This window comes from Amphiprion ocellaris, chromosome 4 (genome assembly GCF_022539595.1).
Source record: "Amphiprion ocellaris isolate individual 3 ecotype Okinawa chromosome 4, ASM2253959v1, whole genome shotgun sequence".
Taxonomy (NCBI): Eukaryota; Metazoa; Chordata; class Actinopteri; family Pomacentridae; genus Amphiprion; species Amphiprion ocellaris.
Window position 1 is genome coordinate 38230368 of NC_072769.1, and position 26590 is coordinate 38256957.

Consider the following 26590-nt stretch of genomic DNA (forward strand, 5'->3'; position numbering starts at 1 on the left):
AGCATATAATTTGGTTGCTATGATTGGTTGTATTGTATGGAGGAACTGTATGATCCCATCCAAAAGCGCTCCACACTATGAGGAAGTCAGGGGATCAGTAGTCTGGTGTTGTTAATGTTAACGCTGTCGGTTGGATGATCAGCCTCTGAAAGAAGGGCAAAAACTGACACTCTGTAAAGTGCTCAAATCACATGAAGTCAGGATGACTCCATTATCTACTCATGGTGAGCGATAGGAATTGCTTAAAATTCCCCATTCACACCTCAAATCATTGTAAGCCATGCATTAGTTATTTGTTGCATAAGAATATATTTCGTTCCTGTATCAGAAAGTGACTCGGGGCAGGTGGAACTGCCGGCTAATCCAGTTTATCCGCACACCTCACCTTTAATAGAAGTCAAAAGTCCAGAATGATAAACATTCTTGCAACTTCTCCTTTCCACAGAGAAACCACTTTGAAAGAGAATGCTTGCGTAACAGTACCACAAACTATGTCAACAAGAACAAACCTGATGGTTCCGCATGCTTGGCACTGTGGCTATGCAAAAGTAAAGTAATATCACCGTCGGCATCGTCTTGTGAATGCAGGAAACAATAAGAGTTAGGTGAGGCTCCAGGTTCAAGGAAAACAGGTAGTTGGGTTGTTGACGGCCTTGTTGATATGTTGTTTCGCAACCTTCATTCAAACATCAGCAGCCACACCTGAGTAAAGATGCCGACTCCTTCAAACACTACATCCCTTCAGTCTGTGAGCTTGTCTGATGTGTGTCTTCTTTTAGGTATAAAATGCTGATTCACATCCGCACACACACCAATGAGAAACCACACCATTGTCCCACCTGTAACAAGAGCTTCTCCCGTCTGGAGAACCTGAAGATTCACACCCGCTCACACACAGGTAAGTGCTCCTTTCAAAAATAAGACAACCTCAAAGAGAACAGAGCCTCACTTTATCAGCTTGATTTCAAAATAAGCTAGATCTCCAAGGCAACGATACATCTCGCACAACCTTGATTAACTCCTTCTCCTCATACAAAAATCCTCCCGATGTACAGCATGGCATTAGACAAACAATACTAAGACCAGAAAAAGCTTCTATTTTGGTTTTATACTAAAGCTATGCAGTGTTCTGTCTGTGTGATAATAATCAGCCCACTTTGTTCCCAGTCTGGTATCAGTATCTGAAGGCAGGCTAAGATAGAAAACTGAACTTCACCTGAAAACAAATGGAATTATCAGTTATCAATACAGAGTCATTTTCTTTGAGAATACAGTTACAGCACATTAAGAAGTCCTTATGGTTTACTATAAATTCTTCGGACACCGACAGCCCTGAAATCTCATTGGTCACCATAGCTCTGATAAGTCAGTCTAAACTCATGGTCAATTATTCACTTTAAAACCGCTTTTCAACTTCAAGTGAGTGCAACTACAGTGACCTGTCACTATTCAAGTCCAGACTAAAAACTCAGCTATTCAGACGTGCCTTTGACTCCTAACATTGTTTTCATGTTGTCCCAAAATGCCTTATTTAAATGTTACTCATTCATCTGTGCTGCATTTTGGTTTGATGGTTTTCATGGTTTTATGGTTGTTGTGTTTTTTGTGGTTTTATGGTTTTGTAGTAACCAAATTGTTTTGTTTTATCATGCTGATGGAAAGCACCTTGGTCTTCTTTTATGTTGTTGTAAAGTGCTCTATAAATAAATTTTGATTGATTGATTGATTGATTGATTGATTGATTGATTGATTGATTGATTGATTGATTGATTGATTGATTGATTGATTGATTGATTGACAGTGTCCAAGTTCAAGTGAAAGCAGCATTAGGTGTCTGTAACAGCAATGCTTATCAGCAGCTTTGTAGTGAAAAAATCATAGTTTGTGTGCCTTGTGTTGACGGATGCTCACACACACACACACACACACTTCTTCCAATTCACTCAACACCTTTCATATAACGATGTGCAGTGTGTCAACAGATCAGATTATAATAATCATGATTATTTGCTCTAAACGGGATATAAAAAAGCATTAATATGCATGTAGGAGTCTTTCCTCTGAGTTTATTAAAAAATCTGCAATATCAAACAGCAGCAGGATCCAAATGAGAATCTCCAAAGAGAGAGAACTGTGCACTTGATAAGTGTGAATTATCCCTGATATGGAGATAGGATATATCAGCATCTAACAGTAAATAACTTGTGGACTCTGTATTAGTTACAGCAGAATCCACAGCTAAATCACAGCTGGATATTATTTCACTATAAAAGTCTGATCAGTTTTGTACAGTTAAAAAGTTTTTTGTGTGTGGCTTTCCCTTAATAAAGTCAACAAAGAGATGTGGACAAAACAGCACTGCAGCAAACACAATGAAAAGAAGAATAGGTGTCTTCAGAGCAATGTTGGTATGTTCTGCTGGAAGCCACAAGGACAGAACAGAACACTTCTCTAACAGGAGATAACATGTGCCCTTACTCTTTATTTTTCACTATCATGTCTGCGAACAAGGCCATCATAAAGATACCAACACCTCAGAAGTGTATTGTTTCAAAAAGGCTGACATTGGAACATAACAGGATCTACCTGTTGCCAAGTCCCTGAGAAAAAAAGAAACCAATAAAATTCCTCCTCCAGTTTAACCAAGGCTTTGCATGGTGGGTAACTGTAACAATAAGAAGTCCTGTGTATTTGATCCGTATTGATGTCCAGTGGTGAGTTTGTGTTGCACAAGGTGTGAGATGCAATAAATGTTTCAAAGAAGCCTTTCTGACTCTCAGAGGTGTGTGGATCTCTCTGCTGTCAGAGAGATGTCAGAGAGATTGCAGTAGGTCTCATGTTTCACCAGTTTTTCTAGTCCGGTTGTACCAGGAACTGTGGTGTGGCTCAATTATTCATTATGAATGTCACAGTGTTCTTGTACAAAAGAAGTCTTCGAACTCACCAACGTGTGAGCAAGCAGAGACGGGGCATCAGAGACACTGAGAGGTTGAATATTAGCCTGTGGATCATGGACATTTTCAGGAGTGCTTGTTATAAATATTAGTGTGTCCTCTGCACAGCATGAGTAGTTTGATTGTCTTGAGAATTTTCACTCCATCTGTAGTGTCTTTAAGAAGTGACAGAAGTGAGCAGAGATGACACAAACATTTTGAGAAAAGAACCCCTATGATCTAATGAGGATTATCTCAGGCTGGGAACTGAGATACGACACACTGCTGTCATAAGGTTTAAAAGATTTGTGGATTTTAAAAGGCAGGTATAAGATTTATGAGACAGACTTATAAATATATATTTTTTTTGTGTTAATGAAGGTGTGATACCAAACTACTGAGGTACCACTTTTTTTTTACTGTTTTTCTTGCTATGTAAAACACCATAAATCCTTAGAAATCAGCAACAAACTTCATTTTAAAGTTTTAAACTAAAAAATAAAAAGTTTAACAGACAGCTAGCAAAAAAGTGACAACATCCTTCAGGTTTTGTCCTGTAATCCACCCATCCATCATCTATACACTGCTTAATCCTCATTAGAGTTGGCTGGAGTCTACCCCAGCGGATTTAGGATGAAGGGAACCTCAGCATGTCGTTGGACTGTGGGAGGAAGCCGGAGAAAACCTACACATGCACAGGGAGAACATGCAGGCCAGGATGCGAACCAGGGATCTTCTAGCTGCGAGGCGACAGTGCTAACCACTGAGCTACTGTGCAGCCCCTTCTGTAATGTAGTACATTCTTTATTTTTCCTCATTGCCTACATCTCTTCTGTCTCTCTCTTCTTCCAGGGGAGAAACCCTACATCTGCCCTTATGAAGGCTGCAGCAAACGCTACTCCAACTCCAGTGACCGCTTCAAGCACACTCGCACCCACTACGTGGACAAGCCTTACTACTGCAAGATGGCAGGCTGCCTGAAGCGCTACACGGATCCCAGCTCACTACGCAAACACATCAAAGCTCACGGTCACTTCGTGGCCCAGGAGCAGGGCACTTCCAGCAGGCTGGGGACGGGGCTGGGTGGTCCCGGGCACCAGAGTGCCGCTGAACTGCTCCCTGTAGGCGGAGCTCATGTCATCATCCCTGGGGCGGCTGCAGCTCTCCTCGGGGGTCTCGGGACCTCCTTGCCGCTCTCTGCTTTCTGCCATGCCAGGGCCCTCGGCCACCACGGGGCACCGCTCTTCTCCATGGGTGGAGGAGGAGGCAGCGGCATGGGGCCACTCGGCCTGTCAGACTCCCCACTGCTACACTTCGGACTCTCTGCTGCGTCGATGCTGGGGCTGGGAGCTCTGGGAGGTCTGGGCCGAGTGGCTGGGAGAGAGCCAGAGGATGAAGAGGAAGAGGAGGAAGGAGAGGAGGGGGAAGCGCTGAACCTATCTGCAGGGGTGGGGTCCAGACGGAGTGACCCCTTGTCATGGGTGGTTGTTCCCTCGAGGGCACTGCTCCTCAAACCAGCTGTTGTCAGCTAGAATGTGCACTCAGCGACACATCCAACCAGGGAGTGTGTCTACGTCTTTTCTGTTTCAGCATACGTGTGTGTCTGGATGTGCTATACATGCATGATTGTGGAATGTGTGTGTGTGTGTGTGTGTGTGTGTGTGTGTGTGTGTGTGTGTGTGTGTGTGTATGATGGATCAAAAGTCACTGCCACCTTCAGAGCCATAAAAAAAAACTTAACTAGTCATTCCAGCCTAACAAGCGAAGGCCAACTGAGCGTAGAAGCCTTTGTGATGACTGTAAAAAACCTAAACAAGATCTCTGAGTACTTGATTGCATATTTCAGCTGTCTTAACATTTAGTCATTTCACCCAAATTACAAAGGAAACAAACACACATCCTAAAGGTATCTACCAATGCAGATCCAGTTTTATCTACTGACGCTGACATGATGTACAATATTCATCTCAGATTTATCTCCTACAACAGCTTTAAAAATAACAATTGGATATTTAAAAAAAATCACAAGTAACTTATTTCCTTTTATTTTGAATAATCCTTAAGCTTTAGAGTAAATTCCTTTCATCTATGTTGGTATGAGAAGTGAGATGTAAGAGGAGCAAAAGACACTGATTTTGTACTTTGTTCCCATTTTACTGTGCAGTTAGAGTTAAGAAACACATAATTTAACTTTACAGTTAAACTTCATCACTCAGTCTCATGGCTAATCAATGACGTAATGTCGTCTGTCAGTCAGTGTCAGGTACTGCAGTCCTGCTAAAAATTATGTCTGCATGATTAGATACTATAGAAGAGAGGAAATGTGTGATTTGGTTGAACCGACCTTTTAACATGCCTCAGCTCACCCAATGTTTTTCTGTTCATCTGAATCTTGACTTTACAAACAGTTTTCAGCAGACAATCACATGTATGAGATTTACCAAACCAGGTCAGGTGTAATTTTTACAGTGACAACCCCCACTGACTGCTTCTCTTTGCCCATATTTGCTCACCGTTAGTAAAGATGGGGTGGAGCAGGGTTGTGGGGAGCAAAAGGAAATAGTTAGTACACAACAGTGTAATGTAATATTGAAAATACCACTTTGCAGATCTACCATTTTTAAAACCATTTACATTTTTCTCCTTCGGGCAACATTTGTGTTTGTGCAATTAAAACGCAAGTTCCAAAAAGTATATCGTTTGAAAATTATACACCAATATCTCATAAAATGATGGCTGACATTTAAAAAAAACAATCAAAAGCATTTTAGCTTATTTTAATTCAACTGTTTACAAAATATTTAAGTGTTTTATGCGAGAGTTTTGTGGTATTGAAAGAGATTTTGTACAGATGCCTGCTGACAGAATGGACTTACGGCGATTTGGAATCACATCCTCTAAAGTGTGACTCAGTCTCGTTGTTTAAAGAAGGTTTCTGTGACTCTAACCTGCAGGCAGACCAACTTCTATATGTGCTTCTGAGGTGACCCCTCACCACTTTAATGTCCAAATCCACAGCAAACAGTGTCTGTGTACATCTGCAACACTACGATGTGTGACGAACAGTTCAAAGCCACACAGAGAACATGTATTTGACCATGTGATTTTTAAAGTCACAAGAGGAAAGAAAAAATACAACTATGTTGACGCAACTGAATGTAGGTTTGAGGTTTACTCCTTTGCTTGCAGCTTATCTTAGTCCTTGCTCCATTAATCATTCCAAGACAATGGTCTCCACAGGATCGGCCCTTTCTTTTAAATACCTTAAGAAAACATTCTCTTAGGAACAAGGTAGACAAAGGTGTGTATTAGGCAATAATGAGTACACATTTGCTTCAGAGGAATGTTAAGACATGAAAAGGTACAGAAGAAGAAGAAGCCAAATAGTTAAAAAGCAGTCTTGAGCATTTTTGGAAGGGGAAATGTTTGACAATGGCCACGTGTGGCCAGTATCTGTGTCAATTTATCTTGTATTCATGTTTGCACATTGATTTATCCTAATCTCAAAAGTGTCCAAGTGCCTTGTGTTTCAGCTGAAATATATCACACAGTATATGAAAAAATATTTACGCAGATGTAAAGTGTATAAATGTACTTTTCATTACATTTTAAAAGAATTTAACAACTTGACAACAGATGTGATTTGTACATCAGGGCCACTGCAGCACCTCCCGAGGACAACACCAGTGTTGATGACTGTGACAATGACTCTACGTCAATAAACACGACAACAACAGGAGAGTCTCCCTTTTCTTATTTCACAGTGTTTGCATTCAGAGTGTGTGTCTTTGTGTCAGCCTGTAGGCAAAGTTTGCATCATGATTGACCTATTTTGAAATTTTATTCTTATTGCCTTTTAGCCTGTAAGTTAGAAAATGTCACATGCAAAAGAAACATTTGTATAAGTTGCTGCTGTAATTCTTTTATTTGAGTCTCATTTGTTGTTTTGTATCGAAATTATCACGTGTCTCCTCCCAACCCCTTCCTGCTCCCAGCCCTAAACCCTCAGAAAATACCAGAAAGACCACATGACCCAATGCAATAAATTTTCAGATTAGAGTTATGATGGTGGTAGGATGAGCTGGTTTTAATTTGAGGAAATACCAAAACCAAGATTTTTTCTCCCTACCCCTCTGTGGCACCATTGTTTCCTCTCTGTCTGTGTCAAACCAGGTGAGCTTCTTAAAAGCCTCACCCAGCACTACATGGTGAACACAAAGTGTGAATATGATACAACCCTCTGCCCTCCCTCCACTCTCCTCCCACCTGACTGTTACTGCAAGGTTTGGTGTGAAAATTCCACCAAACCGTAACACTTATCACATTAACAATGTCTAGACTGTATTTCTGATTAATTTAATGTTATCTTCATTGAAAAAAACACTTTTTCTTTGACCCCAAACTTTTGGACGATAGTGTATGAGTCATAGAGGTGTTGATTGGCTCATTTGTTTACCTGCATTCTCTGACTGGATGTAGCTTCAGATTATCCCCACAGAGGCCAAACTGGTATCGGTCTTCTTCCATAAGTCCCATTAAGGCAGCAATGACGTGTTTTTCCTAAAATGTTCATCCTCTGTGCAGCCTCTGTGCTCCTGTTTGTTCTCAGGAGAAAACCTGCTTTAAAAAAACAAAAAAACAAATCATTCTTATGTTGCAATATTTGTAGTGCGACGGGTTTCTTAAATCTACCAGGTAACTGCACATTAGGTTAATAGGCAAAAGTGGAATAGATAATCATACAAGAGCAAGATACAGTTGAAGAGGAAGAAACTGAGACAAACTCACTGATTCCATCCAAACCATTTCCTGATTACCTGTCTTCTTTTCTTCTGGTGTAGTTTAAGCTGAATGTAACCTAATAGAGACATGTTGGTTGGAATCCCTTTTGCTATGAATTAATTTCAAGAGTTTTTTTTCTAAATTTAAAAGTCTAGATCTGCATCTTCCAGGCCAACTCAGCTTGGAGGAAGCTATCTTTCTATAACGCACAGCAAAATAACGGATTATATCAGCAAAACCGATTTTGCACAACATCTCGTTAAGAGGACAGACAATGGCATATCACTCCCAGGAATGTGTCTCCTCCCAACTGCTTAATTACTGCGGTGAAACCCCTTCCTCGTCCCAGCCATAAACCCTCAGAAAATACCAGAAAGACCACATGACCCAATGCAATAAATTTTCAGATTAGAGTTATGATGGTGGTAGGATGAGCTGGTTTTAATTTGAGGAAATACCGAAACCAAGATTTTCTCACCCCCGCCCCTCTCCATTGTTTCCTCTGTCTGTGTCAAACCAGGTGAGCTTCTTAAAAGCCTCACCCAGCACTACACGGTAAACACAAAGTGTGAATATGATACAACCCTCTGCCCTTCCTCCACTCTCCTCCCACCTGACTGTTACTGCAAGGTTTGGTGTGGATCCGATGCCAAGTAAATACAGGGCCAGCATCGTTGGTATCGATACTGCAGACTAACTTTTCAGTTGTCGGTGGGTTCAGAATAAAGGTTAGGTGCTGTATGGGTCAGGTCTGGAATGAAGATGGGATTGTCAATGCTCACAGGGTCTAAGAATCACACTAATTCCTGGGTAGGTTTTCTGTAGGTCAGATGAGCAAGAATCTGGAAATCACAATGTGAGGGAAAACCTCCTTAAACAGTATTAATTTTTGACAGTTTGGTCAATATTTGTGCAAAATTTCTGTCACTGAAATAGGAAATGCTCTTATAAGAAGCATTTTTGCAACAAATTTTTTGCTTACTTTTGTAATGTTGAAAATGATCTTTTAAAAAAAATCCCTCCATTGTTATTGTCTTTAATAATAAAGACTGATGTCTTTTCAGAGCAGAGCGCATGTTTAAATTTTAAAGACCGCAGTCAATAGTTTTTGTATAGTGGTGAGAAGCTAAAATCCTGATTGTGATTAATGATTAATTCATTTTGTAGCCCTACTACAGCACTAGTCTTTGTAACTGGCTCATGGGTTCAGTATCTTCCTGCTTGCAGTCTGATCATCAGATGTGTCTCAGTCCGACTTCTCCTTCTCTGCCTCCTTTTTCCTCAGTTTTGGTTGAGAAATGCACAACAGGTGAAGAGCTTGTTTTATACATCAGGCAGGAACAAACTGCCAGAGACATGGAAGAAATTAAAGTAATACTTTCCACCACTAACATGTATGTGGTGCAACTAGCGTCTTGGGGTGTTAATCACTGCTAAGAACTACTCCTGGGTTTTTTTGTACACAATAAATCCTGCTGCCCTTGAATGCTGACTTCTCTTGGTGATTTTTTGAAGGTCTTTAACATTTGAAAACGGTCAAGTCTTAGACTCTGGCCCATGATTTGTGACTTAGTTTCCACTTCATCACTCTATATGATTCAAATCTGGAATGAAGATGGGGTTGTAAATGCTCACAGGGTTTAAGAGTCAGACTAATTCCTGGGTAGGTTTTCTTTTAGTCAGACGAGGAAGAATGTAGGTTGCTGATGAAATCACGGTGTGAGGGATAATTTCCTTAAACCGTATTCATTTTTGACAGTTTGGTCAATATTTGTCCAAAACTTAAAATAGGAAATGTTCTTTTATTCCCCAAAGTTATTGTCTATGTCTAATGCACAAAAGCTTAACAGCTTGTTTTACACATCAGGCAGGAACAAACTCACAGCGACATGGAAGAAATTAAGGTCATATGTTCACAGCACTAAGATGTATGTGGTGGAACTAGTTGAGCTTGTTAGATTGTGTGCCTGGCACCACAAGTGGTGCTGCTCCTTCTGTCTGAGGAGCAGCACCACAAACTCAACCCCAAGGAAAATGCCCCCCAGATTCAGCTCAGATCTGTGAAGGCGGCAAGGAAGCTTACCGGGTCTCAGGTCCTCGTAGAATGGAAATGAGAGGACATCCGTCGTTCAATATCGATACCAACGCTGTTATCAATATTAGGGATATTTGGATAGTTCCGCCCATCTCGACTGACTGTCTGTGTGTTCCTCCCTCTCTCTGCTCCCGCATTGGTGGAAATGATGATGTGCAAAAGTTGTTCCAAGCAAAACTAGTCTGTCATTTCACTGATTAAATTCTGGGTTTCATGGCTGAGGAGAAGCAGACTGGGAGGAATTAAGGAAGTAAGGGAGGCAGTTATGATGGATCAGGACTTTGGCTCAGTTGGGAATGGACAGAAAAGGTAAGAGAACTTAACATAACTGAACTCCCTTCGAAGTGAAAGAGGTATTTAATCTAGTGCTTTGTCCTGTAGAATGGATGAATGTTGGAATTAATTCAGTTACTGTCATAGGTAGATCTATGTATGTAAATATGACACCGATAATACGACAAATACATTAAAAGGATCGCTTTTGCGGTCGCATATCAGCTGACTGGACAGTATGATTTTAATTTCCTTTAGGCCAAAAGAGGCACAGCAGAGCTACTGGTCAGCACTGATGACCTTCTGACTCTACCAGCAATGATGGTTCATTTTAACCACGGGGATAAGTTTGCAAAAGATGGTTATTTTTAACACCTACCTAGGCAGATGCGTATTTTACGCACAGAAGCGCACGCCAGTGATTTACATCTCAACATATTTCAGCCTCCATTTTTAATAAAGCCTGGTTCTGTAATTAGTTCTGTGAGCTCCTCTAACGCAGTGTTTGGGCCATTAGTTGAACCTGAAGTAGAAAACAAAGGTGTAAACTAAAGGGCAAGTTACTCTGAGCTGGGAAAGGATTACTGTAATTCAAGTAATTTTATGGTTTCCAGTTATTTCTGTGCCAGGGCTAGTCACACTCTGTCAAAGTCTCCAAGACTCTCACACTCTGTCAAAGCGTGTCTGACCAGTTTTAAATTCAAGGTTTCCCTTTTTTTCTTTCGTTATTTTTTCTTTCTCTGGGAACGTTTATCTTCTGCATTCAACAAAGACAGATTAGAGGTGCTTGTTTGTAGCGAACTGGAGCACACTGTGTTGTTCACGAGTTGTTCTCCACTGAGGAGCAGGAGGGATCTCTCTCAGATCGGTAAGCTTTAAGGCTGCTGGATGTTTTAAGGTGTGTTGTAGGTGTTTGTAGGCCCAGGTGTGGTTGGTGCTACGAGGTCTTTCTGATCAGGCCTCACCTGGTCCCATCACGCAGCTGTCCTCTCCTGTTTCGTGGTGTGTGCGTTTTGATGCTTGTTATTTCTGCAAAGAAGACATCAGAATTGACAATGAGACAATTACCCCTAGGGCAAAGACACAGGGTTCTTCCTAACAGGTTAGCCCTGTTCTGCAGCTGTCTGATAGCAGATGATGAATCGAAGTAGTTTGTGTTTACATGAAGAGAAGGCTGCAGAAATAAAGAAATATCACATTTGTGGTATTTTTGTTTGAAAAAAATACCAGACTTCACAGCCACACAGTTAAACTTTTATTTAGACGATTACTGAACAGTGAAACACAATTTATTGTACACATCCATTTTATTAATTTAAATGTCATGTTATGTCGTGCTATGATAAATATTTCAGTATTGGAGAGAACAGTTTTACATCGTAATGTACCGTTAATTTGAGTATTTTCCCTCCATTCTAACGTATTTACTGCTGACTATGTACTGGATTTACAATGATCTAAACAGGTCATATTTTGCAGCAGCACAGGCACCAGTTTGAACTTTGCTTTTTTTCTTTTCAGACAACCTATCGAGAACCCATGCCATCAGACGAAGCCTTTGTTTCAGTTCTGGTTCCAGTTGCTGCTTCTACTTTGTGTTGTGGTCTTTGTCTTGTGTTACGCTCTGTCCAACAGCTCTGTGTCATGGCAGACCCACTTTGCACTCCAAAAACACTACAAATGGCCTTTCAATGACAACAACAAAGTTTACATTCCTTCTCATCAGGTCCATCCAAAGCACAGACACATACTCAATGAAATCCAGACAACCACAGAGCCTTCTACTGTACAGCCTGTAAAGACTCAGTACCACCAAGCCTATCCACGCAACTACAACTTTATAATGGATAACAAGGAGGTTTGCAAACAGAACCCTTTCCTGGTCCTCATGGTTCCAGTGGCACCAAATAATGTGGCAGCTCGGGATGCAATCCGGAAGACATGGGGCAAGGAGAGCTTGGTCCAGGGTGAGGTGGTGATCACTTTGTTCATGTTGGGTCTCTCTGAAGGAGCTGATGTTGACAAGCTACAGCAAGAGAATGTGCAGTACCACGACCTGATCCAGAGCGATTTCATGGACACTTACCTCAATCTGACCATCAAAACCATGGTGATCATGGACTGGCTGGCCACACGTTGCCCCGCAGCAGCCTACGCCATGAAGGTTGACTCCGACATGTTCCTGAACATCGACAATCTGGTGATCATGCTACAGAAACCAAACATCCCCAAAACAAACTACCTGACAGGGATGGTGATGACGAACAGGCCAGTCGTCCGATCAAAGGACTCCAAGTGGTACGTCTCTGAGGAGCTGTATCCAGATCCTGAATACCCGACCTACACTCTGGGCATGGGATACGTCTTTTCCAATGATCTCCCAGAGAAGTTTGTGGAGGTCTCGAAATCAATCAAGCCCTTTAACATTGAGGATGCTTATATTGGAATGTGCATGAAAAAGTTGGGATTTACGCCCACGTCACCACCAGATCCCTCTCAGTTCCAGGCCTATAACAGCAAATACAATCGCTGTGAATTCTCCAAAGTCATCACCTTCATTCTTGGTCCTCCACAAGAATTGGTGGATTACTGGACAGACTTAAAGAAGCCTGGACCTCCTTGTTAGGACAATAAGATGCACTTAGAAATCACTCAAGTGGCAGGGCTTTTACTTGTTTGTGTATTTCTACTGTACTGGAAAAACAAGTGCACTTTTTGACTTTGTGTATTTCAAAGGGACTTCTGAAGGGAAAGTTCACTGGAAAAAAATTACACGTAGATAATGCAGCCAGTTCAATATAAAAACTTTGCAACTGTTATGAAGTAGGACAACATTTCGGTATGTCTGTGATGTCTTAAGGGCGAGAAGGAATGTTGTATTTTTAGCTTACGATGAACAATCCTGAAGTTAAGCAACAATGAAAGCAGGTCACTGTCTACTGGCAGAAAGGGCTAAAAATGTATTTGATTTTTATGTTTGTTTTTAAAAAAAAAAATTTGGTAGAGCAGCGAAACTACTAAATACACCTGAGACATTTGTACAAAATGTCACACAAATCCTGCTGTTAAATGATGCAGTTTTTATTTCATTGCCCTTGAATTTTATATTTTTATGTACATTTTTTTCCTCAAGAACCGTATTTTTCATAGCAGGAGGTAAGGGAACAACTGTAATTTCCAGACTATTGAGCGCACCTGAATATAAGCCGCACCCACTAAATTTAAAAAGAAAAAAAATGTACACATATAGGCCGCATTTGTCTATAAGCTGCAGGTGTCCACATAACGTGAGATATTTACACAGAAAGATTTTTTTAACTTTTATTTAAATAAACACCTTTTTCCGAACAGTGCCTGTAACACGGTAGTAACACGACAACATTGAGACAGTTCATGCTGCCGACTCCAACGTCTCACCATGGATTCATTGATGCCAAGCTTACATGCAGCAGCTCTGTTTCCTTCTTCGACGGACAGATCGCTTGCCTTTAACTTAAAAGCTGCATCATGTGCATTTCTTCATGTGTTTCCCATGATGAGGGTGTGCGCATGAAGCACAAAATACCTGATCTGAAGAATTTAGTGTGAGTGCGTTTGATTTAATGTTCGGTTTAATGTTCAATAATTTTATTGGTCTGATGTGACGAGGCTAAACATACTGATGGCATGAGGCTAGCCCGTAAAAATCAATAAATTAGACGCATCATTGTATAAGCCGGTTCAAAGCGTGTGAAAAAAGTAGCGGCTTATTGTCTGGAAAGTACAGAATTTATCTCACCTTACTCACACCTCCAATCCTGCTAAGAAGGGATGTTTTCATGGACTGTATGGAGAGCATACATATCTGTATATTGTTAGGATACACTAGAGAAATGTCAGAAGTCTTGTAGATAGATCTTTTAATATTTGAGTTGCTGGGCTGCTCCTCTTCTTCAGATTCATCTGGGACTCCCTCCAGGGCATTGCCAAGGATACTGTTCTCCATGCTGGCAATGATGGAAACTTCTTTATCAGGTTGCGTATGCCACCCTATTGATACTGTATGACTTTTTTATGTAATGTATACAAATTATTCTTCACAACAGCATTACTACAGCATTTTGAAGGAGCAGGGAGTGCAGGGGCAGAGTCTGAGGAAGACGGTGAGGGATATGTCGGATGAGGCTGCTAGATCTAGTCAGTGGAGATGGATTAGGAGAAATAATAATAGTTGGGGGGTGAAATAGAGGCAGTGAGGGAGTCGGGGGAGGCAGAGGACAAGCCCTCTCCCTCACTCTTCTTTCCTCGCCTTCTTTTCCCTCTCCCAATGGGCAGAGATCCAGGAAGAGGAAGTGTAGACCAGGTGGGGGAGTGGCCTGTTAGAGTCTCTCTGGGACCATGTGGCCATCTCAGGTAAGTTTGTGTCGTAAGGTAGTGGCTGTTGCTTTGTTTTTTCCTTTTTAGATAGCATTAGCAATTAGAAATTAGTACTTGCATCTTAGATGACGTCTGCTTGTATAGTCTCTGTTTGTGGTGAGCTTGGTGGAAGCAGTGAAGTATTTTAGTAATTAGCATTAGCATGTAGCACTAGCAGCTAGATGTGCACTCAGTGAAGGACCCAGGATCCCTGACCCATCACTATACAGACCAGTGAGCAGTGATTCCTAACACATCTCTGGGGGTCATCAGGTGGAAACCTCCCTTCATCTTCACCTATTTGGTCCCACAACACCTCCAAGAGGCTAGGCGGTGAACTCTGGTGTCCCAGATTCACTCCCCTAGTGAGAGCTCCTACACAATCCAAACAGCACCGCTGTGTTCAACTGACCCAGGCCCTTTTAGGAGATGCTCCAGGTAGTTGTCTGGAGCACAAGTGTCTTGTGTTTAAATTAACAAGATAGGATTCCATTAAAATCATGCTGGTTCTGAAACATTTTGGAAAAGCTCTTCTGTTGCCTCCTTTTTAGTGGGGCAAGTCAGTTGAGAACAAAATGACATCAAAGGGAAACATACCTTAGGCCTGTACTATGAAGCAAGTTTAACAATCTCAGGCTACGATTTCATTATTTGGCTTCATTAAGCCCAACAACCAATCTGGCCAATCAGTCTTACAAAGCTAGTCATCAACTTGGTAAGTTAACCCGGGTTCCTGAAGTCGGTTATGAGTGTGTTCATATGAGGGGATGACCAAATGCAAACCTAATATGACAATTTTAAAAATGTACTGCAGAATAAAAGTACCAAAGCTGTTGCAACCAGGAAAGCTGAAATAAAAAATGCAGCCTGTGTGAATGCTTCATAAATGATCTCATTAATATCAGTTCCCCTTTGTGTATAAGTTGCTTAGATGTAGGTTTTCTCGTCAACATTCTATTTGTCATCTTGTATCAGAAGATTGATTAATGAAGTTACAGATGGAGTCCCTTTATGCAGTGCAAAAAAATCCCAAAGATGCATTTTATAAAGAAAAAATAATCGTGATGATATATTTTCATAGCGATGTGTAGGATGAATTCAGTAATCTCATATTTCATCTAGTTTTTATGGCATAAATGGCAGTGTTTGCCTTTTTCTTTCAGCTGCAACCTGGTGGTGTTCAACAGTCATGGCAGTCGGAAAGAACCAATCTAAAAACATCATTGAAACTGAGAAGTAGACTTAATGCCAATTGGGTAAGTTCAACAGTCAGAATAGAATTGTATCGCTCTACAAAGACAGAGAAAAGAATGAAATGGTTCTAAAAACTTCTCTCTTTCCCTCTCACTCTGAACACAGAGCTGTGTTGGACCTTTCAGGACTGGTGATGATATTTTCAAAAAGACAGACTGGTTTGTAGGTCATGTTTTAATATATGTTGATCTGTTATCTGAGTTATCTGGAACATAACCTGCTCCAGAGTAGGTTTGTGGTTCAGGATCCGTTGCCATAGTGATGAACCTGGTAAGAACTGAACCACTGTCTTAGTCCTGAAAACTAAGAGATAAAACTGAAGTTACCTCAATAAGTCCAATTCCTGCTTCGTAATGCAGATCTCTAACCTTTGTAGAGACAGTATTTCTTGTAGTCACTCACTCCTTTTTAGTTATGTGAAGAAAGATGTTATTAAAATAGGGAGCGTTGAAGCTGCATCCTTTGCTGAGCTCCACCTAATATTGATAATTATGCTTATTGATAATTGGTGTTATCAGTTATCTCAAAGCAGTGCCACAGCTTGGCAGAGCCTCCAGTCTGGTGTTGGACTTATAACTTACATTCCATTCAACTCCAGTGAGATACAAAGCAACATGTCTGAATGATTAGATACTATAGAGGAGAGGAAATGTGTGATTTGGTTGAACCGACTTTTTAACATGCCTCAGCTCACCCAATGATTTTCTGTTCATCTGAATCTTGACTTTACAAACGGTTTTCAGCAGACAATCACCTGTATGAGATTTACCAAACCAGGTCAGGTGTAGTTTTTACAATGACACCAATGTCCCATAAAATGATGGCTGACATTTAAAAAAAAAAAAAAAAAAAAAAAAAAAGAATAAGCAAAAGCATTTTAGGTTATTTTAAGTCCACTGTTCAGAAAAATATCTAAGTGTTTTAAGCGAGAGTTTTGTGGTATTGAAAAGAGATTTTGTACAGATGCCTGCTGACAGAATGGACTTACAGCGATTTGGAATCACATCTCTGACGTGTGACTCAGTCTCATTGTTTAACCATCGTGTTGTCTTGAAGTCAAAAATGACCTGGCCACTATGTTAAATAGCATAGAAACCCCTTGAATTACCTTTTTTTTAACTTGAAGTTCAATGACTTTTCCTAAAGTGACCTAAACATTAGAAAAAGTGAAACATTGTCTTTGTTTATATTTTCATTAAAGCTGTACCTCAACAGTGCAAAGATTGCCTTAGGGTCATTTTTACCCGGCAGTTAAGAATCACAGTCACAGTGGATTAAAACACACACCCACATCACGCACACACCTCTGAAACCACAATGACACAACCAGACACACCCACACACACATGCAATGAAGAATTTAGAATATGCGTCCTACTGATTGATCTTAGAAAAACTAAAACTTTCTCGTGCAGGTGTCACATCACTGATCCACTACAAGTCTCAAGTTTCAACAATTTCAGACAAATGAAACACTTCTTGAAAACATTGTTTACAAGCGGGAAACATGTTCAGAGGCTATAAAGGTGCTGCAGATGACAGCAACACCAGTTCTCTCTTTACTGAAGCCATGAGTGCAGTTTTCAGGTTTCAGTACCCAGCAGATCATAGATCAGTTATTTTTTCACAAATCCAGGAGTAACAAGAAGGACTTTAAAACAGATACTGTGTGCTGCACATGTGAGTATTCCATGCACACACATTCGCATACTGTCCTACATGTGCTAATTAGGATTTAATATGTTCTTCATATTTTTGTTTTGCATCTATTATTTTATATTATTCTCATTACTGTTGTAGGTTATGTGCCTTATGGGTGGCAGCAATGATTCAGAAGATGTGAGAAGACGAGTATTTTGTAGTTGAGTTTTGCAGTTTTCCATTGTACAGAATACAGTACACTGTTGTTTCCCTTCAAAAATGCATTTCAAGTTACTTGCTGCACATTTCTGGTACTTTCTTAGGATATAGAAGTACAGGAGGAGAACATGTATTTGACCATGTGATTTTTAAAGTCACAAGAGGAAAGAAAAAATACAACTATGTTGACGCAACTGAATGTAGGTTTGAGGTTTACTCCTTTGCTTGCAGCTTATCTTAGTCCTTGCTCCATTAATCATTCCAAGACAATGGTCTCCACAGGATCGGCCCTTTCTTTTAAATACCTTAAGAAAACATTCTCTTAGGAACAAGGTAGAAAAAGGTGTGATTTTTATATATATATATATATATATATATAATACAAGTTGATTTGCTAGTATTAAAAATTAAGTTAAATAAGTTAACTCTGAGACACGTTGTCATTTTATCATGTTATTTTTACAGGAATGAAAATACAAGAAAAATATGATTATATTTGTAAAGTAGACATTCCAAGCTATCAGGCTATAGTTTTATTTGTGTGTGTGACACTGGCATAGAAATGCCCAACCCACTGTAGTTTTAATGATTCCTGATATCCCATTCTTTCTCCCAGTCTTTTCAAACAGCACAAAAGGCCTTAATGCCGTGTTGTTGGACTGACATAGGAAACAATATCTACGCTACTGTTCAAAAGTTTGAGGTCACTCAGACAATTCCATGTTTTCCATGAAAACTCCCACTTTTATCCATGTGCTAACATAACTGCACAAGGGTTTTCTAATCATCAATGAGCCTTTCAACACCTTTAGCTAACACAATGTAGCATTAGAACACAGGAGTGATGGTTGCTGGAAATGTTCCTCTGTACCCCTATGGAGATATTCCATTAAAAATCAGCCGTTTCCAGCTACAATAGTCATTTACCACATTAACAATGTCTAGACTGTATTTCTGATTAATTTAATGTTATCTTCATTGAAAAAAACACTTTTTCTTTGACCCCAAACTTTTGGACGATAGTGTATGAGTCATAGAGGTGTTGATTGGCTCATTTGTTTACCTGCATTCTCTGACTGGATGTAGCTTCAGATTATCCCCACAGAGGCCAAACTGGTATCGGTCTTCTTCCATAAGTCCCATTAAGGCAGCAATGACGTGTTTTTCCTAAAATGTTCATCCTCTGTGCAGCCTCTGTGCTCCTGTTTGTTCTCAGGAGAAAACCTGCTTTAAAAAAACAAAAAAACAAATCATTCTTATGTTGCAATATTTGTAGTGCGACGGGTTTCTTAAATCTACCAGGTAACTGCACATTAGGTTAATAGGCAAAAGTGGAATAGATAATCATACAAGAGCAAGATACAGTTGAAGAGGAAGAAACTGAGACAAACTCACTGATTCCATCCAAACCATTTCCTGATTACCTGTCTTCTTTTCTTCTGGTGTAGTTTAAGCTGAATGTAACCTAATAGAGACATGTTGGTTGGAATCCCTTTTGCTATGAATTAATTTCAAGAGTTTTTTTTCTAAATTTAAAAGTCTAGATCTGCATCTTCCAGGCCAACTCAGCTTGGAGGAAGCTATCTTTCTATAACGCACAGCAAAATAACGGATTATATCAGCAAAACCGATTTTGCACAACATCTCGTTAAGAGGACAGACAATGGCATATCACTCCCAGGAATGTGTCTCCTCCCAACTGCTTAATTACTGCGGTGAAACCCCTTCCTCGTCCCAGCCATAAACCCTCAGAAAATACCAGAAAGACCACATGACCCAATGCAATAAATTTTCAGATTAGAGTTATGATGGTGGTAGGATGAGCTGGTTTTAATTTGAGGAAATACCGAAACCAAGATTTTCTCACCCCCGCCCCTCTCCATTGTTTCCTCTGTCTGTGTCAAACCAGGTGAGCTTCTTAAAAGCCTCACCCAGCACTACACGGTAAACACAAAGTGTGAATATGATACAACCCTCTGCCCTCCCTCCTGACTGTTACTGTGTGTTCCTCCCTCTCTCTGCTCCCGCACTGGTGGGAAGTATGATGTGCAACAGTTTTCCCAAACTAGTCAGAAGTCTGTCATTTCACTGATCAAATTCTGGGTTTCATGGCTGAGGAGAAGCAGACTGGGAGGAATTAAGGAAGCAAGGGAGGCAGTTATGATGGATCAGGACTTTGGCTCAGTTGGGAATGGACAGAAAAGGTAAGAGAACTTAACATAACTGAACTCCCTTCGAAGTGAAAGAGGTATTTAATCTAGTGCTTTGTCCTGTAGAATGAATGAATGTTGGAATTAATTCAGTTACTGTCATAGGTAGATCTATGTATGTAAATATGACACCGATAATACGACAAATACATTAAAAGGATCGCTTTTGCGGTCGCATATCAGCTGACTGGACAGTATGATTTTAATTTCCTTTAGGCCAAAAGAGGCACAGCAGAGCTACTGGTCAGCACTGATGACCTTCTGACTCTACCAGCAATGATGGTTCATTTTAACCACGGGGATAAGTTTGCAAAAGACGGTTATTTTTAACACCTACCTAGGCAGATGCGTATTTTACGCACAGAAGCGCACACCAGTGATTTACATCTCAACATATTTCAGCCTCCATTATTAATAAAGCCTGGTTCTGTAATTAGTTCTGTGAGCTCCTCTAACGCAGTGTTTGGGCTATTAGTTGAACCTGAAGTAGAAAACAAAGGTGTAAACTAAAGGGCAAGTTACTCTGAGCTGGGAAAGGATTACTGTAATTCAAGTAATTTTATGGTTTCCAGTTATTTCTGTGCCAGGGCTAGTCACACTCTGTCAAAGTCTCCAAGACTCTCACACTCTGTCAAAGCGTGTCTGACCAGTTTTAAATTCAAGGTTTCCCTTTTTTTTCTTTCGTTATTTTTTCCTTCTCTGGGAACGTTTATCTTCTGCGTTCAACAAAGACAGATTAGAGGTGTTTGTTGCGAACTGGAGCGCACTGTGCTTATACACTTAAATGAGGATCAGTTTCTGATCAGTTAATATTTGTTATTTAGTAGTCATTCTAGCGGGTTCCTATCTTGTGCATCCTGCTTGCAACAGACTGTATTAAACCCTATTTATCCCTGCAAACAGATGGATAATAATAATAATAATAATAATAATAATAATAATAATAATAATAATAATAATAATAATACCTTTAATTTATAATGCACTTTACATATAAAATCTCAAAGTGCTACAATGTATGTTTTACGCATGTATATTTAGGTTTTGGTCATTTTATTGTCATTACGCACCGCTGCTCACCTGTTACCTTCCACTTGCTGTGACATGTATCCGCACACGTCCTCCTGACGGCGGTCTGTTTATACCGGCATGCACTGCTCACTGTTGCTCTGACAATGTCATTGCTAAAGTGTCACCAACAATGCTGCTAAAATTTGTATAGACACGTTTAATTTTATAAACAAAGCCAGCAGCTCCAGTCATGGCGTCTGAGGACGGCTCCACGGAGCTGGCTGTCAGTCCTGCGGGGCCTGCTGCTGTCCCTGACCGTGTCAGGACACTCCCTCCTCGGCCGCTCCCCGTGTCAGCCGTTGGCACCTGGTACGCACTGAAGGCGGAGGTCGGCATCTTTCTGTCCTCGCTTGGATCATGGCGACTTTTAGAGTTGTTCTCCACTGAGGAGCAGGAGGGATCTCTCTCAGATCGGTAAGCTTTAAGGCTGCTGGATGTTTTAAGGTGTGTTGTAGGTGTTTGTAGGCCCAGGTGTGGTTGGTGCTACGAGGTCTTTCTGATCAGGCCTCACCTGGTCCCATCACGCAGCTGTCCTCTCCTGTTTCGTGGTGTGTGCGTTTTGATGCTTGTTATTTCTGCAAAGAAGACATCAGAATTGACAATGAGACAATTACCCCTAGGGCAAAGACACAGAGTTCTTCCTAACAGGTTAGCCCCGTTCTGCAGCTGTCTGATAGCAGATGATGAATCGAAGTAGTTTGTGTTTACATGAAGAGAAGGCTGCAGAAATAAAGAAATATCACATTTGTGGTATTTTTGTTTGAAAAAATATTGCTGGTGAATTTTCTGGGGATCTACTGATTGATTAAACAACTCATTGATGCAGCTTAAATGCAGAGCTGTCTGTTTCAGACAGATTCAAATGATTTCACAGGTCGTTGGTGCAGTTGTCTTATGTAGGGAACATGAACAGATATTACTTCTCCATTTTAGTAGATATCAAAGGAGGTTTTCAGGAAGAAGCAAAAAAAAGTAAATGAAGAGTTTTTGGCATTGGGATCTGTGCTTAGTTAGCCAGTTCAGTAATTCATTATGTTTTCTTTATGTATTATTGGTTAATCACAGGGTCTATATCATTTTAGAAAATAGGACAATTAATAGCTCACAATTTCTTAAAGTGCAACATGGTGATGATGCCAACAGTCAAGAACTCAGAGAGTCAGCCTACAGTGGTATGAAATGCAGCAAGTCAATTCTTTCTGATCATACATGTAATCTGTCATAGGATGATGAAATTTTTCTGTTTTATTTTGGTGTTTGTGCTGACATTTAAAGCAGTTGATTTCTTCGTGTGATATGAAAAACAGAATATCACCAGACTTGTACTTTTATTGTGCACACGTGACAATTAGCAGTCAAATAAATGGTGTTTATTCATCTGCTGTGTATTGGGTGTTTTGCAGGCTTAAAGTGGCACTGAAAGATTTTCATTGTAATGCATGTACCATTGGGCCAAAGTTCGCAGATAACCCTTCATCATATTGTAATTCAACTGGTCTGAGAGGAAACAGGGCCTCTGGAATGGGTTAAACAGAAGATTTCCAGTCAGGTCCACAGACTGTATATAAAGATATTGACCCATCACTCAGTGATCATGATCTTAATTATGCACCGCTTGAAGCTTTCATACATTTTAAAATTCATTCCAAGCAGTTGTGAAAAACAGGGCAAATAGCTGTAGAGACCAAAACCATTTTTTTTGTATCAGGCTGTAGGGCATTTTACCATTGGGGTCTATGGGGACTGACTTGCTTTTGGAGACAGCCTCAAGTGGCCATTCAAGAAACTGCAGTTTTTGGCACTTGAATGTTGGCTGTCACCCTGGAGGTTGTTGCTTGCACAGGACAGTGAGATTCAAGTCTTGTGTGAAGCCAAAAATTAGTGTTCAGTGAGGTTCAAAAACATACCCAGTAATGGATTGTTGCCAAAGATGTGCTACTAAAGACCAAATATAACTGAGATCTTTAATATTGCCACTTTAATCATCTCAATTCAAAAGAGAATAAAACCACTGTTAAATGGCTGGAGATGGATTTCTGGCAGAAGGACCCATGGTGGCTGACCACAAATAGGTGTCGGTAAAGTTGTAGTGCCAAGCAAGGCCTAACAGGTTTCCATGGGGTATGTATTAAAGAAACGGCACAAACACTGTTTAATGACAGGCCTAGTTCTTGTGGAGCAAGGAGAAATACTCTGTAATTACTGCTATGAGCAAGCAATTTAGGGTCTTAAGACCCAACCAGAACTAACATTAGTGAGCTGCTATTCAATTTAAGCACTGACAAATGCAGCCGCCTTTTAATATCCATAATTTAACACCACAGAATGCTAGAGCATTGCCAAAATGCCAAAGACATGCAGTATTTGAGGTGATTTTGAAACAATGCTACCATACTTACCATGGTTTGTCCATTAGAAAGCACTGACAGGTTCATGCAAAAAAAAAAAAAAGTCGTGAAAACATCCTGGTCATGACATATCCTGGTCACAGTTCTTTTAAACAAACTGACAAAACACACACGCACGCACGCATGCACAAACACACGCACGCACGCACGCACGCACGCACGCACACACACACACACACACGTGATAGACTCATGGCAAAGAACATATCGGATGAAATATTGTGTGGTGGATGCATAAATCTATCTATCCATGTCAGACTTCATGGCCACATAGTTAGACAATCTATTTTATGCTATAAAATTCTGTTGTTTTTTTCCAAGGAAATCATAAACATTTTATTTAGATGATTACTGAACAGTGAAGACAATTTATTGTACACATCCATTTTATTAATTTAAATGTCATGTTATGTCGTGCTATGATCAATAGTTCAGTGTATTGGATTTACAATGATCTAAACAGGTCATGTTTTGCAGCAGCACACGCACCAGTTTGAACTTTGCTTTTTTTCTTTTCAGACAACCTATCGAGAACCCATGCCATCAGACGAAGCCTTTGTTTCGGTCCTGGTTCCAGTTGCTGCTTCTACTTTGTGTTGTGGTCTTTGTCTTGTGTTACGCCCTGTCCAACAGCTCTGTGTCATGGCAGACCCACTTTGCACTCCAAAAACACTACAAATGGCCTTTCAATGACAAAAACAAAGTTTACATGTCTTCTCATCAGGTCCATCCAAAGCACAGACACATACTCATTGAAATCCAGACAACCACAGAGCCTTCTACTGTACAGCCTGTAAAGACTCAGTACCACCAAGCCTATCCACGCAACTACAACTTTATAATGGATAACAAGGAGGTTTGCAAACAGAACCCTTTCCTGGTCCTCATGGTTCCAGTGGCACCAAATAATGTGGCAGCTCGGGATGCAATCCGGAAGACATGGGGCAAGGAGAGCTTGGTCCAGGGTGAGGTGGTGATCACTTTGTTCATGTTGGGTCTCTCTGAAGGAGCTGATGTTGACAAGCTACAGCAAGAGAATGTGCAGTACCACGACCTGATCCAGAGCGATTTCATGGACACTTACCTCAATCTGACCATCAAAACCATGGTGATCATGGACTGGCTGGCCACACGTTGCCCCGCAGCAGCCTACGCCATGAAGGTTGACTCCGACATGTTCCTGAACATCGACAATCTGGTGATCATGCTACAGAAACCAAACATCCCCAAAACAAACTACCTGACAGGGATGGTGATGACGAACAGGCCAGTTGTCCGATCAAAGGACTCCAAGTGGTACGTCTCTGAGGAGCTGTATCCAGATCCTGAATACCCGACCTACACTCTGGGCATGGGATACGTCTTTTCCAATGATCTCCCAGAGAAGTTTGTGGAGGTCTCGAAATCAATCAAGCCCTTTAACATTGAGGATGCTTATATTGGAATGTGCATGAAAAAGCTGGGATTTACGCCCACGTCACCACCAGATCCCTCTCAGTTCCAGGCCTATAACAGCAAATACAATCGCTGTGAATTCTCCAAAGTCATCACCTTCATTCTTGGTCCTCCACAAGAATTGGTGGATTACTGGACAGACTTAAAGAAGCCTGGACCTCCTTGTTAGGACAATAAGATGCACTTAGAAATCACTCAAGTGGCAGGGCTTTTACTTGTTTGTGTATTTCTACTGTACTGGAAAAACAAGTGCACTTTTTGACTTTGTGTATTTCAAAGGGACTTCTGAAGGGAAAGTTCACTGACCCGGACATGTGGAGCAAAGTGTAAATGAAAATAAGTGAAGTTAAGGGTACCATTTTGACCACTGCTGGATCTGTAGAACAGTGTTTTTCATGATCGTGTTGCTGTTTTGCTTGTATCTTTGTACCTGCATGTGCTCAAGGGTGGACATGTATGCCATTTACACTGGGGTGCCACAATACGCGTTTCTGCTAAATGCACTGTGTAATAATGCTGAATAAAGGTCAGATTTTTTTTAAAAAAAAAAAAAAAGAGGAAAAGCAAGAAGAAAAAATTACTTGGAGATGATGCAGCCAGTTCAATATAATGACTTTGCAACTGTTATGAAGTAGGACAACATTTCAGTATGTCTGTGATGTCTTAAGGGTGAGAAGGAATGTTGTATTTACTCAATTGTGCTTACAATGAACAATCTCTTCACTGTCTGTGATAGCACATTGAACTCTGACAAGTATTGTTCCATTCTTCAAACCCACATCCTGCACGTGCACTGTTCTATCGAGGTCAAAACTGGATGTTCTACCAGATAATGCTCCTTGAACACATCCAGGACCAGAAGAACTTGGCTGCAGGAGCACAGTATCCAGGTCTTAGAGTGACCAGCTCAATCTCCAGACATGAGCCCCATTAAAAATCTGTGGTGGATCATCAAAAGGTCTGTTTCAAAGCTTAAACCAAAGAATTTATGAGAAATAAAAGCAGTAATTCAAGAAGAATGTTACAAGATTACCCTGAACAGTGTGAAAGGCTGGTGGGGAACATCCAGCCAGGATTAGAGCTGTACTGCTGCTAATGGCAGGATGACTAAATATTAATTTGATGATGGGATGGGGTTTTTTTGTTCAGTTTTTAACACATTCTCTGTTATATGTTTACTTTAATTCCGACAATGTTGAGAACTGACTTATTAAAACTGTCAATATAATTTTGTTAGTTTTTCTTGTAAACCATAAACAAAAAAGGATAATTTGTATTTGTTTGTATCTGCCTAATGCAGCCATACCTTTTGAAACACAAAAAAGATTTTTCCACAAATATTTCATGATAGTATTTGAGATTGTGTAAAATTTTAAGGGTGTCCAAAAACTTTTTTCCACCACTGTCAATATGTGAAAAAGTTTATTAAACTGGTGCATGTTAAAACTGGACTGAACAGGTAATAATTTGCTTGGCAGGTATGATAGAACTCACCGTTCATACCTTTGCAAACAAATGTTTTGTGCTCCTGGTCGCACAATCAGAAAACAACAAAACTCCTGAGAAATATCACATGAAAAATTACACTTCTATGGTTCTTATATCAACGAAACATACCATCAAAATAAACTGATGTGTTCTCATTATGTTACAAATAACCAGGTTTTCTTTTTGCATTGTTGCTTTCTACTTTAAAAATATAATCAGTTTTTCACCAGTTACGTTGCTGTATGTTCCCACACTAGTTTTTAATTAGATGAATGAATTCATGAGAGGTCTGCTGTGTGAAGTGTCTTGTCTGGTGACACTTAAACAGCTTCACTGATCTCTGGATGATGTTGTCTTTTGGGTTAT

General features: G+C 40.4%; 3 protein-coding genes and 1 long non-coding RNA gene across 11 annotated transcripts in view; 3 read left to right on the forward strand and 1 right to left on the reverse strand.

The window, feature by feature from the left end:
* The window catches only part of LOC111572741 (zinc finger protein GLIS2-like), a 39143-nt gene extending 32474 nt beyond the window's left edge, over positions 1–6669 (forward strand). Inside the window, exons 6-7 of the mRNA XM_023276542.3 lie at positions 780–898; positions 3786–6669. Of these exons, the coding sequence (XP_023132310.1) occupies positions 780–898; positions 3786–4465 (799 nt within the window). The 3' untranslated portion in view covers positions 4466–6669. The remainder of the gene's footprint in view (positions 1–779; positions 899–3785) is intronic.
* Positions 6670–7206: 537 nt separating this feature from the next.
* LOC129348837 (uncharacterized) lies at positions 7207–19429 on the reverse strand. Of its 2 annotated transcripts, none has more exons than XR_008601549.1 (3): positions 18656–19429; positions 9799–11112; positions 7207–7553 (listed from the first exon to the last, which is right to left on the reverse strand). It is a non-coding gene; the product is annotated as an uncharacterized LOC129348837 (long non-coding RNA). The 2 variants fall into 2 exon arrangements; XR_008601550.1 differs by having other exon boundaries at positions 11049–11112; positions 18656–18863.
* LOC111572774 (beta-1,3-galactosyltransferase 2-like) lies at positions 9980–16953 on the forward strand. 6 transcript variants are annotated; one of them, XR_004847874.2, is made up of 5 exons: positions 9980–10119; positions 11605–14097; positions 14398–14475; positions 15642–15734; positions 15838–16953. XR_004847874.2 is itself a non-coding variant. In XM_035951144.2 (2 exons), exons 1-2 carry the CDS (start codon positions 10076–10078, stop codon positions 12707–12709), a joined length of 1149 nt encoding a protein of 382 aa, XP_035807037.2. In that variant the 5' UTR covers positions 9980–10075; the 3' UTR covers positions 12710–16953. The 6 variants fall into 6 exon arrangements, 1 of the variants encoding a protein (XP_035807037.2); XR_004847873.2 differs by having other exon boundaries at positions 11605–14475; XR_004847875.2 differs by lacking the exon at positions 14398–14475.
* A 183-nt stretch (positions 19430–19612) lies between the features above and the next one.
* On the forward strand, positions 19613–26187 carry LOC111572754 (beta-1,3-galactosyltransferase 2-like). Of its 2 annotated transcripts, none has more exons than XM_023276558.3 (2): positions 19613–19796; positions 23801–26187. In XM_023276558.3, exons 1-2 carry the CDS (start codon positions 19753–19755, stop codon positions 24903–24905), a joined length of 1149 nt encoding a protein of 382 aa, XP_023132326.1. In that variant the 5' UTR covers positions 19613–19752; the 3' UTR covers positions 24906–26187. The 2 variants fall into 2 exon arrangements, with proteins under 2 accessions (XP_023132326.1, XP_035807036.2); XM_035951143.2 differs by lacking the exon at positions 19613–19796 and adding an exon at positions 19812–21287.
* Positions 26188–26590: the final 403 nt, after the last annotated feature.